General features: G+C 32.6%; 1 protein-coding gene across 15 annotated transcripts in view; it reads right to left on the bottom strand.

Annotated features, from left to right (window-relative positions):
* LOC102679644 (nesprin-1) overlaps window positions 1-17,048 on the bottom strand; it is a 119,993-nt gene that overhangs the window by 83,876 nt on the left and 19,069 nt on the right. For all 15 annotated transcript variants that reach the window (XR_004151079.1, XM_031512463.1, XM_031512501.1 and 12 more), the window contains 11 exons: window positions 7,650-7,711; window positions 6,920-7,015; window positions 6,754-6,837; window positions 6,448-6,540; window positions 5,563-5,741; window positions 4,648-5,035; window positions 4,417-4,563; window positions 3,559-4,099; window positions 1,585-3,268; window positions 1,388-1,496; window positions 54-1,098 (listed from right to left, as the gene is read on the bottom strand). Coding sequence is in view for 14 of the 15 variants with exons in the window: in XM_031512463.1 (XP_031368323.1) it covers window positions 54-1,098; window positions 1,388-1,496; window positions 1,585-3,268; window positions 3,559-4,099; window positions 4,417-4,563; window positions 4,648-5,035; window positions 5,563-5,741; window positions 6,448-6,540; window positions 6,754-6,837; window positions 6,920-7,015; window positions 7,650-7,711 (4,428 nt within the window). In the remaining variant the exon portion in view is untranslated. The remainder of the gene's footprint in view (window positions 1-53; window positions 1,099-1,387; window positions 1,497-1,584; window positions 3,269-3,558; window positions 4,100-4,416; window positions 4,564-4,647; window positions 5,036-5,562; window positions 5,742-6,447; window positions 6,541-6,753; window positions 6,838-6,919; window positions 7,016-7,649; window positions 7,712-17,048) is intronic.

Here is a 17,048-nt window from a genome sequence, read left to right as displayed (position 1 = left end):
TTTATAATTTTGAAAATAAATAGAAAATTTACAGAAATGTCAGACTATCATACCTTTTACGAGTTTTTGAGATTCCTCTTCGAGGAATTTCAATGTTCTAGTTCTTTCTATAATTTCCTTCTGTAAACTCTCAGTTCTGTAGACCATCTCTTCAGGAGTTGTTGCCAAATTCTCAGTATCTGCAATTGATTGCGGAGCACTCTGTTGAGTCCACAATTGCAATTCGTTCAATTTTGTTTGGAATTTATTCCATCTGGTACTGTGCTCCTGTAGATAAACCACTTTCTCTTGGACAGTTTTCAAAGTGGTCTCCATTCTCTTCTCGGTATGAATGATCTCTTTTTTCAACACTTCTTTCTTTTCCGGTGCTGCGACCTCTGTCAAATGGCTATACGTCTCTTGCAACTTTTTCAGCAACTCCTCGGCAGATTTTCTCAAAGTGGAACTGAAATCTTGTTTGCTCTGCAGATCGGATGATACTTGTGAAGCATCGTAATAAGTAGTCGATTCGATTTTTCTTAATTCTTCTTCAGCTTGTTCGATCAATTTCAAAATCTCCTCTTTTTGCTGCAGATAAGTGTTCCACAACTTTTGCGAACTCTTCAAAGACTTCAAGGTCTCTACGCTTTGTCCATACGTGTCATTCCAGCTGGATTCTAATTGCTGTACCTCCAAGGACACGAATGGAGGAGCGTGTTGATCTTTCAAAAGATCCTTACCACGTTGTAGCATGCTCACGATATTTGATCTCTGTTGTTCTAGCTGACTAAGACGGCTCTCTTGATGAGTGACTGCGGTCTTCAAAGTTTCTGGACTTTCTGCTACTACATCTATCTTAGATTGATCTTTGACTTTGTGCAAAAGAGTGCACACTTCACGAACTTCCTTTCTATAAGTGTAACTCTTTGAATAAATATCAGTTTTCGTCATGGTAATCTCTATTGTTGGTATCAGATTCTTGTAACGAGTGATCAACTGTTCTAAACGATTTTGCTCTGAAAGAGCTTCATGATCAGAACGATTGGAAGTCAGGCTGTCGAGAGTTTGGACCAACCATTTCATTTCTTCGCGCTTGCTGTCTGCTTCTCTGCATATTTTCTACAGAACAGTAAAGAGAAAGTTGTAATACAATATATACTTTTTCTTTTTTATGAATTATTGTAAGATGAGCCTCCTTATCGAATTTCTATCGTGAAACGTGCGTGATTATATTTACCGTTAAAACTTGAACCTATCCAGTGTGAGCGATGCAAGGAAAGAATGTAAAAGAAATATTTAAATGCGCATGATGAAGAAATAAATGTTTTAAATCAATAATGATTCGTAATAATGACTTATTTGAAAATTCGAGATATTCTTTAAAAATGTGAATGAAAATATTTCTTACCTGGAATATCGTTTTCTCTGTCTCGAATTCCTCTAAAGTGTTCACCTCGTGCAATATGGTTCTCAAATTACTGTCCACATGGTCCATCCATCGTACCATTTCGTCGAATCTGAGATGATAATTCATATGAATAGAAATTGACGAAAAAATAAGAAAATTTGATTTGAAACAAAAAATTCTATCTTTATAATACTCACTTCTTCTTATAAGCAGCCCATTGCTCAGGCACTTGCTTCAGTTGTTCCCTCAAACGTTCCACTCTCTGAGCAGAATCCTCCCACAGATTTTCAGCGTGTTGTGCGGCTTCAGCCAAGCTGGTATCGTTAGGTTTCAATTGACTATATGCATCACTGATCTTCTTCAGAGTCTGCAGGCACTTCTCCACCTCGAGTACAGTGCCACGATTCACGAAAAATTCCTTGTTCCTTTGCAGTATGTTCTCCACATTGTCGTTCTTCATTAGAGCCTGCTGCTCTGAATTCACTTCTACTTCAATCTCTTTCAGATATTGTAAGAACGTAGCTTCATCCAGACGGAACTCAAGTCTCATCAAATGAAGAGGAGCGAAAGTTAATACCTCCTTCCAACGTTTCTGAAGCGATTCTACAGCTTCTGAAATAGGAGCTTGCTGTTCGACAGGCAAAATACTTTTCAAATCCTGTCCAGCGTTTACGAAGTCTTGAATCCATTTCTCGTTAACATTGCTGAAGAAATTCTTATGATATTCTATAGATCGTCTATTATCGGTATGTTTATCATTCATCATGGTTTCTGCGACTGATAGCCATTCGCAGACTTGTCTCTCGCACTCTTTGAATTTGGTCCAGCATCTGACAGCTTCCTGAAGTCGTTGTTCCAAGGCTTGAGCCGCTTGGGAAACTCTGTTGAATCGTTCATTCAATTCTCTCAATGTTCTTCCACCTTCTGCGGTGGCTACGTCAGCGTGACTGTCCACAGACTTTACTATACTAGTGAATACTTTGTTCTTAGACTCTAGCATAGATTTGTAATACAAAGTTCTCGAAAAGAAAGCTTTGTGACGATCTAACTGTGCCAGAATATGTTCCCTACCACGTGACAGATCGATATTGGTCAACATTCTCTCTGCTTCGTCCAACCAGGCAGCTATTTCCTTCTGACCAGCTTCTAGAGACTCTTGCTGGACCAAAAGTTGATGATACAAATGCAATTGCATCGGTATCAAAGCTCGTACTTTGACCAGAGCTTCTTTCTCTTTCTTCAAAGTATTCATCATCTTATCCACTTCGTCACGAGACAAATCTTGAATAAGCGTTTGAAACTTCTTGCTGATACTCTTGAACAGATCTTCGATCCCTTCTACCTCGTTGTGGAAGATTTGTAACTTCTCACCATAAGCTTTAATTTTTTCAGTTGTGGTTAGATCAGTGGCTGACAAAGCTGTTTCGACGTTTCTCAGCCATTTCTGCAATGTCTCCACTCCTGCTCTATAATCTTTTCTATTTCTTATAACGTCTCCAGCGTGCATATATTGCTTCGCTTCTTGGAACAGAGATTCCCATCTGGACGTGAGATTCGAATAACGTTGTTTCAGTTGCAAGGCGACTGATTCGTCAGATGTGGCAATTAAAAATGTCACTGTGTCGGATAGTTGTTGGTGTTTATCCTTCCATACGCTTATGTCTTGGAAGAATTCCATTTTATCTTCTTCGGGAAGGTGCAAGGCAGGTTCAGCGCGATTCAACCAAGTTACGAACTCGTCGGAGATGACGTTCCATCGACGCCAATAGGCTACTACTTCCTCGAGCATGCTTTGCACGCAACGAAGATCCATGGATACGCTCTTCCATTTGTCGCTGGTCTCTCTCATGAAACGGTCAATATTCGCGCTTTCTTCTTGGTCTAATGAATAAAAGATTTTTATATACTAAAAAGTTATAATGTACTTCATATTCCTTCATTTTATTGAATTCTTTTACACTCTTTTTTATATTAATAAGATTGATAGAAAATTCATTAAGTATTAAAATTAAGTATTAAAAATTGATAGAAAAATATTCATTAAGTATTAGCAATTTTAAATAATAAATTTTTTATAGTAAATACAACTTTTTTCATATTAATGAAATTGATAAATCGTTACACTAAGCAATCCCTAACAACCTAAATCATATAAAATAACTATCACTTACCAACATTGCCTTCGCGTTTATAATCCTCGACGATTTGTTGCATGTCCAAATACGCTTTCTGGAATTCCTGGAAAATTCTATTTCGAGACACGAAGTTTCTATACTGCTCCAACATCTGATGTACACTCTCTTCCGTGCCATATTTCACGCTCCATCCCTTCAACTTCGTCTCGACTAGGAACAAGAAAGCAATAAGGCAACATTTGTGCTCCAGAAACTTGAGTCGGATTCTACGTTTGGCGGCACGATCCGGCAAGCTGTCCAATCGAGCTGCCATCTCGTTCAGTTGTTGAGGATGCACTTTCAATGCAGCCTCGGAACCTCTCGCCGCTTGGAATCGCTCCGTCATGGACGGAAGATCGAGGAAGAACTTCTTGTGTTCTTCGAGCTTATTCGATATTATGTTGGCTGTTTCTTCTGTCATTTCTTCTGGGATGTTGTTGTCGGATAATAGAAGATCTTCTGCACGACACAACCATCTGCCTACAACGCTTAATTCGCCTGGTAAGTAGGAATCTAAGACCCAAAGCCAGCGTAACATCTAGAAAGAGAATTTTCTTATGTATGAATTCTATTTAGAGATTAAATATTGATAAATTAATTGAAAATAATAATGTTTCAAGAATTATTTCTAATAAAATACATTATTATATAAACTATATATATATGTATGTACATTCTGAATATATCGATGAAATGAAAATTTAAATCCACTCTATACTTTATGATAATTATTATGATCAGTTTCTTATTATTCGCATATATATGAATATTATTTACATTTCAATTCGAGAATTACTAATTGACAGCATATATGAAAGCATATATGAAAATGTTAAGTTATTAGTTCTAACTTACAAGCATTTCCAAGGTCTTCCATAGATTCTGCACGTGTCTCCAAGAATCTCGAGTGATGCTGATCATGCTAGGAGTTTCGACAAGACGTTGCAGCTTATTATACACAATTCTCTGTTGCTCGACTTCCGCTTTTACCGCGGCGTATTCCTTCGAAAACGAATTTCGAACAAAAGAAACGTTAAAACAAGCGTTCTACCATATTAAAATAATTCTAATATTATTAAAACATACATCATAACCCAACGGGGAAGTGCCCATCTGTTCCAAGTATTTGAGTCGTTCGTAAAGCCAAGCGAGCAGACCATCGTACTCTTGTTGCACAGCCGCGAACGAATCGGAAGCTGCGGATCCTGGTTCCGGATATTTGTGCAAAAATTGGGCAACGTAAGTCATTATCGATTTCTCGTCCGGCTGAGGAACGTCGACATCCTCGGGATCGAGGAGTTTGGCGATACCCAATTCGGATTCGGCCACGTGGAACGCGGTCGCTAGACGTGTTCTGTTCGTTGCTTCTCTCATGGCGGCGATGTTCACCAAATTCGCTTTGATCGCGTCGATGATGGCCAGGAAGGCGTTGCCATCGCGCCAGCTTTCACCGAAGTCTCGTACTTTTATGTCCCTGTGAAGATTTGATCCGTTTTGTAAATGAAATTTGTAATTAAACATTAATATTTTAATATTGATTCTTGTTTCAATGCTTGTGAATGTCTTTGGAATAAATTAGAAATAAATTTGGAATAAATTATATTTATTACAGTTTTAATGAAGCATCTTTAATATATTACATTTGATTATAAAATCAATTTTTTATAATCATATGAAAGTACCAAACGAGATGAAATCTAATATATTTATTTAATTACTTAATTAATTAAAATGTAAATATACTACAATAAATATAATGCAAATACTTTTTATAATTTCTATGTATCAACAATTTAATTAAAAAACATGCACCAATCTAAAATTAAAAATCTACATTAAATCTTTGTAACAAGATATGCAAAGATTTTTGAAAAGGAATGTACTTTCGCGTGGTCGGTATTATTTTTACATGGTTGATGCGAAAATACGTTAAACGTAAATATTATAGTTATAAATATAAGCTACATTATATAAATATAATAACGTGTATAGAACACTAACTTTGGCAGAGCATTGGTGACCCATTGAAGCAGAGTCTTTCTCGCTCCCTGCTTCCATTTCTCGCTACTGATGCGTTTTCTCTCGCTGGTCGCCGACCCCTGGGTACTCAGGCTCTCCAAGCTGCTCTGACTACCCCACGTTTGTCCAAGATATTCCAATGCTCTGGTATTCTCCTCGATCTAGAAAAATACCGGATCAGTGGACCGCGGAATATGATATTCAAACAACAATAGGGCGTATGGGGGGAGGGGGGAGGTAAGGTTGAAAACAAAAAAGACTCACAAAAGGAAGGATTAGCGTGCGTACTAGGGTGATGCGTAAGATCATGTAGGTGCGTGCTAATTTAACACTTTCCTTTGTACACACATATATTTTCTCTACTGCTTTACTGTTTTTATTAACATCGTAGATGATAATCTCTTTTCTTTTACTCGTTTCTTTTTTTTTTTTCTTTTTTTAAATAGCTACTCACCTTTTTTCGATCCTTGGATCGTAGCTTGTTTTTATGGAATAAATACGGTTAGCAGAATGCAATGTAACTTTCTTTCTTCTTTCGCTCTTAACGAGGATTAATTTCTTTTTTAACGGGAAGGAAAATTATTAAGATATAAAAAAAAAAAGAAGAAAAAAACTATATTTGTATATAGAATGTTTGTGAATTTTTGTAAAAAATTTTATGAAGAAATTGAACAACTTTGTTATACGAGCAAATTAATCCCCGCTGCAAACGATCGTCGCAATGCTGCACGGATATTATAACGCGTTTATGTAATTTGATGTGGCACGAGCGTCTTACTTAAGCAACTACCGCATTCTAATTGTACAATTGTGCTTTTTTATGTAGCTTCGATTTGTATTCGATTGTACGAACGAAAGAGAGTCTACCTGGAAGTATAAGATGATAGTCCATATCAAGCCTAACACTACGGGCGGTCGTCCATCTACTAAATCGGACGAATTTATGTTCACTAGCTTGATCTGCAATAAACAATCATGAATAATAATTACTAATGTATTCTATATTTTGAATTTTCGAAATTTTAAACTTAAATTTTTGAAATCGTGAATGTAAACTCCGAAAATGAATTTTTGAATTTAAGATTTAAGAAAAAATTATTAAAATTTAATGTGAATGAATTTTTCCAATTCTCGTGATTCTAAATTTCTATTTTGAGAGGAATCGTTACTCACTTTTTTGCTTTGTAAGAATTGAAGCGCAGTGTTCGCGTTGCTAAGAAAATGAGGTCTTTTCAAGTTACGACCCCTTTCCACCGGCTGCGAACAAAGAAATGCGTTTCATACGTATCTATTCTATTGATCGATAGTTGCGATACAGAAGCTGTTATGCCAAACTTACCAACTTCTCACCGGATAGAACTTCAAGCAATGCGAGTAGGCGGGTGCCATCCTTGAGATCCTCGATTAAATCATCCACTCGAAGCGGTGGACTTCTCTAAAAATTGTTCCAATTATTCATATTACGTTTTTCATATTTTATTCTCAAAGAAAAATCTTTGAGATTATAAAATATAAAATATAAATATAATCGTAAAATTATTTACTATTATTAAAAAATTTTAGAGAATTATAGAGGTCTAAGCGAATTAATCGATGATGAAATTTTTAAAATAAATATCACGTTTCAAGATTTTTTAAATCTTTTTTAAATTTCATGAGAAATTTAGCAAGATTTAATGCTCTTGAACGCAATGTCGTGCAGCTTGTAGAGCACGTTTCGAGGAAACAGGTCCGGGATTTCTAATTCAAGTTTCCAAGTATCCGGAAGTGCGGAAGTAGGGGAGAGGTATCGAGACTCGCGAGCCAGGCACGAGTTATTCCACCGAACTTTTGATATTCGTGATGAGAAGTAATTTCAATGTTGCCTTATTATATAGAAGGGACGATAAAAAAGGAAGAAGGAAAAAAAGCTTGCGTAACATTTTCTGTATGAGAGATATTTAAAGATGGATTGATCACGAAAGAAAAATGGTGGAAAGATTCAAAGGTCGTTTACCCTGTTACCTGGTTTCAAAATACGTATATATTTCCACGAGTTTCACTCGAAGTTTTCTTCTAATTTTTCTTACCTTGGAAAGATAAGAATTGATCCAGTTGACGAAGGTCTTCTTTTGAACGCGTTCTTGTTCGTCTGAAAAGAAAACGAGAAAAATTTTGATAACTTTATTGTAAAATATATATAATCTGTTATTAAGATTTGATATTTTAACGATATGAATTTATGATATTTTAAAATTCGTATAGTGTATAATAATTTTAGTGTGTACCAAATAATTAATATATAATTTGGTATGTAATAATTTTACATCTCATCCCTTGTTTCGATTTGAAAAGACACTAAAGCTCGTACATCAGAAATTTTGTTTTCAATATTTCTGATATTTCAGTTGTTCAATTTTGATAAAAGAATATCAAAATTTAACGATTCATTTTTTTTATATTGATTTTTTACCAATAGAAATGTAGATTCTTTTTCAATATTTAATACAAATTCGAGTATTAATATATGTGTATATAGAAATAGAACGAATATAGAAACGAATGCATGCTTTCCTATATTTTTTATCTTTCAGAAATACCATCTACGATTGTCACCATTAATCTTTGAAACGTGCCTATTTTCAAGATCGTATTCTTCGTTTCTTTTATGAAGTTTAACCTCTCAAAGTCTTTCGAGATAAAGTTTCATGCGATTACACGAAAGAATTATATTGAATCTAATTGCATGAAAAAATTCAATATTCAATAAAAAAAATCTTTTAACTTTAGAATTAAGAATCTATAATTGAGATTTTCTATTTTATTAATATCAAAAATACTCTAACAATTAAAAATCAAAAATATTCATTATTTTATTAATTTTATATCATATCTATATAATCTCGAAAAATATGAAAATGATCGTTATTAAATTTGCAATTCAAAATCAATCTCTTTCGATACTATGTTAAATAATCGATCACCCTGTCGAGTACAAGAATAATTATGACACAATATTTAACGACACTGATAACGAAGATCGCGAGAAAACGTTCGCGATAATATTCGCCACAATTTAAGTAAGTAGTTCATTCTTTATGTCATTACGTCATCGACAATTGCGCTGTTTCGTTATCATTGCTTTGTGTGAACTTTAAATCCAATTAGATATTGTACATTCTACGATTTTATAAAAAATCTGGAATTTCAATATCAATTGATCACATATTTCAATAAAGATAATCACTCAAGAAGAAAAATTCATGATAATTTCGAATTTCGATCGTGTATCTGACACGCATTAATCGAATCTTTCGTTAAAGATATTCGTGGAGAAAAAATTCGCGATTCGAGGTGTGAAACGAACGCATAGGCGGGAAACCAGTTTCCCACGTAAGTAAATTTAGCCAAGCGTATATACACGCGTGGAATATGCTGCTTTTATTGGCAGTAAACGTTCACGTTCTTACGTGGCCCTTTTAAAATATTCTTTCGAATATCACCTGAATCATACGATACGATATACTTTCATTCATTTCTCGTTGAAAGAACCCATACATTCATTCTATTTATCGCCAAATGTTTACATGCGCTCCTTTTTCTTTTAGTAAGCACGCGAATACAGGATGAAGACTCGATGAAAGCATATCAGCTGGCCGCATAGAAACATGAATGTGTATGGAAATGTATATTTTATGAATTAACTAAATAACTTTCTATTTTGAAAATTATTTTCGTCTTGATTTAATTTTTTTAAAAATCAAAAGTAATTAATGGGGTTTATTAATTGATGATTGTAATTTTATTTTCTTTTATTTATTCGTTAATATTAATAATCTTCAAGAGTCATGTAATGAAATAAAATTAGCATATTATGCGAATTTTTAATATATTAAAGTCAGAATAGATAATATTATTATCGTTATCAAATGCTTCAAAATAACAAATTATAATAAAACAAAATATAATAAAACTATATTTAACCACTATCACTTTTCTCATAAACAAATAAAATTCCAATTACGGAAGATTAATAAATTTTATTAATAGCTGCAATATCCATCGTTCAAAATAGAAAAATAGGAACGAAGTACTATTTTCAATTATCATTAACACACCTAAATTAAAATGAATGTCGAAAGCACGTAAAACTTCTCGCAAGTGGCTCGAAACGAGCGAAACTCGCGAATTCCCAGAGTTTCTAATTTTATGCACCCTTCTTCTTCCGCACGAAAAACTATCCACCGAGCGGATAATTAGCGAAGTTAGCGCGAAAAACGACGCAATCTTCGTCGTGGATATAATAAATCAAGTTTTAATGGATGCATAGCTTGCATTTTGGCAATGATTTAGACGAAGGGTTGTAACTACCGATAAACAAGGACAAGAGAAAAAATCGCTAGGAACCGAGGTCAATTAAAAGGTACACACGTTGCATGTGTACATGTGAAAAGCTCGTGTGTATGTATTCGATGCTGTTAGCAAGCATACGTGATCAGCATGCACATCATGCTCTGTCACTTGAAGCGTCAAAAGTACAGTGCTCTTAGCTCCAGACTGTACAGCTACGTTTTGCATGGACAGAGCTAGTTATTATGAGCTTTTGTCCCCCTTTCACGTGGTCGTGATACAGTCTGAGAAAAAATTTTTAAATGTTTCAGATCGTATATACATATATTTTCCTCATGTATATTGTAATAAAGACATAGCATTACAATGCCGTAAGATTCTCATGTAATAAATTGTTAATATAATATTTTAAAAAATATACTACTATTCATTTAATGAATACACTTTCATATGAAAAATTTACAATCAAAATATAAGATTTAGAACGTTTATCTATCTTAATACATTTAAAAAAAAAATGCTGGTAATTTCTAAAATTTATTATCTTTCTTGATAACACTTGTAAAAAAAAGGATTGAAATAGTACATTAAATACAATTCTTATATTTTGCTTCATTGAGTGGGAAAAGCAACCCTGAACGAAAAATTCTTCGAGACTATAATAATGTAGATCACAATGGACTCTCGTAGAAAGGTATTGCTAATAGGTGATTCTTGTATCTTAACACGATATGAGTCAGCTGTTCTAAATAGTGCTGAGAGCATTCGGATATAATTCGACTCGAATATTTCACGTGTACTCTGTATCCCTATTATTATCCAACCATGATGTTATTCTCATTGATGACATGAGAAAGATCTAAAACAGATCGATCTTTCGAGTTTCAAATCGTTATCATACCGAGCTCATGACAAAAACCAAACTCGAGGTCTACAAATTTCAACTCGATCGGTTTATTAATTCATGCTGCTCAAACACTGTGCATAGTACGATCGATGCACACTTAATGTATTGTGAAATTATACGTTTCTTGCGAAGGATAATTTAATTGTAATAGGAAGGATAATTTAACTGTTGGCCGTAATGGTTAGACGATCAGTGGTGAGGGCAAAAAACTCGAAGAAGAAGCGAATCGAATCAGGTGAAAAGAAATGGAAAAAGAGAAGGAAAATAAATGGTACGATAGAGTGCGAACAGGGAATTATGTTATTAGTTGTAAATAACGCGGCTTTGACGTTTTATTAGCGGCTTAATGGAACGATAATGGAAATCATGGACATGGACGTGCGATAAATTTTAAAGAAATACGATTTGAACACTGATACGGTTTAAACATAATGTTTCTTGAAGAAATAAAAAGAAGATTGCATCGTAAAATGATGGCGTTTTAGAACGACAAAAGACGATTAATCTCCTCGTATTTTTCGGATCGCCATACGCGTAACTTGTACTCTATCGTTGGTTGCATCGTTGGTAAAATGCAGTCATGTTGAAATGAAAAATATTATTGGATACATTGTGTTTGTTCAAACAGAACGTGAGATACTGTAAGTTATAAGAGGAAGATTATACATATTTTTTATTTTCAAATTATTTAGAAAAAGAACCTCTGATTATAATTTTTCAACTTATTTAATGATACAAACATGATATTTTAAAGATTTCGAGAGAAATTATTAAATTAAATTATTAAAATCATTAAAATAAGTGATTAGTATTTCACTTTTTAGAAATTAAATGATCATTATCGAATTAGAAACGTGTAATGATCGTTCGTTGTAAAATTTATGATTAACTCTTGATAAGAATAAGATAAAATGAAATTTAAAATAAGATTCTATTTTATAATTAAAAATATATAATTACGCAATTACGCGACAGCTTTAATCTTTATAAAGAAATACTTATTATAAACTTATTAAAATAATTTTCGTTTATTTCAAACAATACAATCATTCTCAAATGACTTCAAGTCTTAAAATATAAGATTTGTAACACTTTAAAATACAAGATCAACTATAAATCTTGTCAAGTTTCTACTCCTATAATCTCTAAATTCGATCATTTCCAATTGTACATAACAAATAAATTCCGACCTATCTTAACGCCTTACTTAAACTCTTTAAACGAAACGTTACAATCTGCTCATTAAACTGTTATTTCACGATTGTGGTTTGACGTTAGATAACACGTATCAGACGTGCTATTAAGTCGTTTTACCAAACGCAATTAAACAAAAATAATGCACGTGATGATCACATTACTGAAACATGCATTGTATTACTTATTATATTATTGAAATCTTGATGAACCAAATTTCATAAGAAAAATAATACAAAGCGTTTTAAATTAGATTCTATTAAAATTATAAATTTGAGAAGTTTATTTGATTTTTTTTTATTAAATCTTACCAAATCATATTTCTTTCAAACTGAAAATTTCTATTAAAATTCTCATCAATAATTTTTCCATGTCAAAATTATTTTGCCTTTTGATTCGTGTATATGAATTCATCATGTTTTCTTTCTTCCATCGTCGAAATCGTAGATCTGACATTTAAAATTATCTCGCATTTCTCCCCTCTCTTTTTTTTTCTCAGAAAGAGGCACATGTACAACATGATCGCGCATATAAATTCGTATTTTTAGCGCTTTCGTTCGGCCTGAACGGTGCGGAGATGTAGAAAAAGCACAAGATAGAAGAGGAAGGGGCGAGCAGTAAAATGGGACAAATTCTCGTGGATGAGCTCATGTGCTTGATATTGTCCGTGTCTCTTGTAAGATAGAAAAGAAAGGAAAATCAAGCTTTTTTCTTTTTCGTCTCAATTTCACAAAATCGGTAGAAATTGAAGTAAATTGCTTTGATAATAAGCCAATTCGTATGCCGGATAAGTATCCTTTCGAAGGAAGATGATCCTTTCCTCTTGATTATATTACCCCTTTCTTTATCTTTTCACCTTTTCTCTCTTTCTCTTTTTTATTCAAATCCGACTCCATTAATTCAAAAAAACTTTTTCTTCTTTCTATTCCATTTCCTATAATTCTTTATTCCATTTCAATTTAACAACACAGATGGGTCCTCACAATAACATAACAATTCTATTTTCTCGCAATGTCTTTTCCCTCACCAACAAGAAAAATGATAGATAACTTTCTCGTTTCACGTTGTCCTCAATTCTCATTACTTGACTTCAATCTCGTGAAATAGACAAAGGTTCTATCGTCCAGATCACTCGACAATTCCAGCCGCATATTAGAAAATAAATTTTGAAAAAAGAGAAAATCGATCGAGACTTTTTTCCTTTTCGTCTTTTTTTTAACCTTGTTCCTATTCTTTGATTTGGATTCAACGAGGCTGCATAAACCTCTTACGATTCTATTCAATGATATCCAATGATATGAATCGTACAATTCTCTAGATCCCATTCTCTAGATCGTTTCAAACAAGGATATCTGTCCCATCGATCATTTTGTTCCATTTTTCGCTTTATAATACCAATATTCCGATAGCAAAGGATCGTTGAGATTTCTCGAAACTTTGTCAAATACGTTCTCTATTGTTCTGTATCGATTTCTGAAAGAAAGTCTATTAGATCGTGATAGCATGATATAGGAAATTTAAAAGAAAACATATAGTCACCCCATGTTTTTTCTATTTGCGAGGGATATTGAATTCATGACGCAGTAAAAATAATATCCGTGACGAATCTACGATTTCCTTTGGTTCATCAACCGTGTATTTCTGCGTGTTTTTATAAAGGTATGATATACTATATTTATGCGTCTCTGGATTCAACCTGATCACAAGAAACGAAATAAGATGTCTTTGTGAATCGAAGATCAAGAAAAATATTTTGAATCCATGTTTTTTTTTTTACTTTCTTTACTTCATCAGTGCCGTCTTTCTGTCGTGAATAATTTTAATTTTGATCAGTGACAAAAATAGCGCATAATAAATATAGATTCTATTAATGAAAATATAGAATCAAGCTTTATATATAATAAAGAAATTTTATAAAAAGAAATATTATTCCATTTTTGCTGAATAAAACTTTACTATAATTAAGATAATAAAAATAAAGTGTATAATTGTGTATAATTTTAAGTCATTTTCTTTAATACAAAGATAACAAAATTATTTAATTTTTTATATTTATAATATATGTTTTTTATTAATAGAATTTACATCAAATAAAGTAAATTATAATAGATATAATTTTATAAATTTTATAAATTTTATGTTTCACAGCAAAAAATTTATTAATAGTATAACTTTACTTAACTAATTACTCAATCTAAAAATATTCTATTAATAATAATAATAACCAAATAATAATAATAATGATATTATTTCAAACAAGAAGTTTGAACATCAATTTTTTATTTGTATTTAATTAAGAAATGAATACCAAGAAAAGATTACCAATAAGTTGTATAAGTATAAATAGAAACAGTGTTCAAGATAATGAAATACGGCCTTGACATTCGTATTGCGATAAGAGGATTGATTTATTGTACAGTCAAGACTGCAATGCGTAATTATATTCTGAAATTGAATCTTTGTGATTGCGATTCATTGCACGTTTATCAATACCCTATTTGAAACAATGTTTCTAAAAAATATTAATCAAAAAGTAAGTATGAAGGTGAGGTAGATTCTTAAACTTCCGTTTTTAGAGATGATTGCCGGCAAAAATAGCTCGGCGCTCGTTTCAGCAACAAGTTCACACAACCGGATAATAATGTTCACTGCAACGAGTTTCCTAAAGAGCCACCCATTCGTAAGAACCAACGAAAGCCCAACTTCCAATTATCGAATGCAACTGCACGCCACTTACTATGCATGAAGTTGCATACACACACGATGTCGAGGGTCAAAGTTTCGAGGACTCGAGCCAATAACTTTTTCGATCGAATTGATTCGAGTTATGATACTACGATGTTAATGATGTTTATATAACTAAGCGAGAAATTTTTGAAGGCTGCGAGAGAAGATACAGCATCGATTTCTTAACAAATAAATATTTTAGATTTGAAAAAAATATGAAATATGAAAAATCAATATTGATATGCATTATTTCTTTTTCTATATTTAATATTTTTCTTTTTTAATATTTTCTAACATTTTATATATTATATTGATATTTTTTTTATTATTGTTGTCAATTTTTATCCAACATGGAAAATGATAAAAAAATGTAATCTTTATAATCAAAGTATATAAAATTATGAAAGGAAACCTAATCGAAATCTCAAATATCTATCAGGTCATCACAATCATTCTCCATCAGAACCGACTGACCCTATGTTTGCACGCGTGATTGTTTGTTAATTACTTCCTAATGAGCGTGCAGAGGGGATGAAGTAAGATCGCATGCCACGAGTTGCTCGTCAAGCAAATTGGAGAAAATCGTGGCGTGCGTGCAAATCGTGTCTGCTGAAATCCTTGCCAAAGTCTTCTTTCCGCGATTATCTCCACCTATGAAATGGTCGCTCGTCCTCGGATAAATCGTTCTCAGTAAACTCGCTTGAGAGACTCGATTTGGGTCGAGAAATATATATATATATATATACACTTTTTTCTTTCCTTTTAACAAGATCCGCAAGGTTGAGACCAGAGAGATAAAAAGGAACGAGTCTCGTAACCCTTCTCCTCTCGATTCTTGAAACGGAAAATAAACTTGGATTAAAAGTGTCACGTCTATAAATAGAAACCACGAGGCTGGCTGTGTGATCTTATACTATGATGTTTACCGTGTCTGTAATTGATTAGTGGCCTCGCGTAAATGACGGGTTGGGAGTTCGAGCAATGTCACCGGCGCCATCAATCGATTCCTTGAAATCATTAGGATCTTCCATTTTCTTTAGATTTATCATGTTTTAATCGGACACGTTAATGTAGTCGGATTACTTATTCATGTAAATTTGTTACTAAGTTAATTTTTCATTGCTACTATAAAATTTTACTGTGGAATTCTTCGTCTATTATAAATATTATCATACTTTGTTCCACTCAGGAAGTAGATTTAAATAAATTGAATTACTTGACTTACAAATTTGACTTTGAATTTTTTAAATATTCAGTTAATTTGTGAATTTATTTCTGTATTATTAGATTTTTTTTCTCATTATTATTCGAAATAATTGTATTTGGAGATTGTTCTTACAATATTATATAACTTACTAAATAAAAAACTGCAATAAAATGCTACAACTTTGCAGAATAAATAGAGATGACGTTATTATTCTCAATTTAACATTTGTTTAACGTCAGAAATAAAATAATTGCCAGGAATAATATTCCAATTTCGCGAAAATTTTCGTATTTATAGCACGATGATTTCAATGATCGAGGAACGAATAAGTGTAGAATGCAGTGGTTACAAATTGTTACAACTAAGTTAAGCTTGTCCATCACGTGTTTCAGGCATAGGTAATCGCTTAAGGGTAGGTACTTGGTCTATGTCTGGTCTAGTAATGAATATTCCATTCAATTTCCAAGATGTAGAGAATGTTCATCGACGATAACTACCAAGCGTTTCTGAATGGGAACGCACCTGCACGCCATGTGCGTGCAAAAATGGCACATCGCGCATGATGACACCTAAAACTTTAAATATAATCTGGTTACTTCTTGCAAATATACATATGACATCAAACAAGATAAAAGATACGAAGAATTTTAATTGGTCACGTATTAAATCACCATCTCTTTAAATTATTCAAGTTTTTTAATTACACATTTGTTATCATTCTTAATTCATTTTTTAATAAAGATTTATTATCGGCTCATCTTTGATAGAATATTCGTGATAATATGCAAAACAACATATGCTCGAAAAAAATCTTAACACAAAATAAAAAAAATCATTATCTCTTTAACTTTTACATGAATAAGCAAACTTTTTCGATATTATATCCAATTTTTTATTTTTACAAATGAAATTCTAAATTCTTAAAGTAAAGCATCGATAGCTAATATATCTAATAACTAGTTGGATTTTAAAATCATTTAAAGAAAAAATAAAAAAATCTTTAATTTTATATTAAATGAAAGAGATTACTTTTTTCGTTCATCGCCATTTTTAATTTAAATTTTCCATTTAAAGATCTTTTTTAAAGACCTATTATTAGAAAAT

The sequence above is a fragment of the Apis dorsata genome, unplaced genomic scaffold, assembly GCF_000469605.1.
Source record: "Apis dorsata unplaced genomic scaffold, Apis dorsata 1.3 scaffold_35, whole genome shotgun sequence".
NCBI classification, from domain to species: domain Eukaryota; kingdom Metazoa; phylum Arthropoda; class Insecta; order Hymenoptera; family Apidae; genus Apis; species Apis dorsata.
The sequence above is the reverse complement of the archived record's forward strand: the minus strand, read 5'-3'. Positions and strand labels throughout refer to the sequence as shown.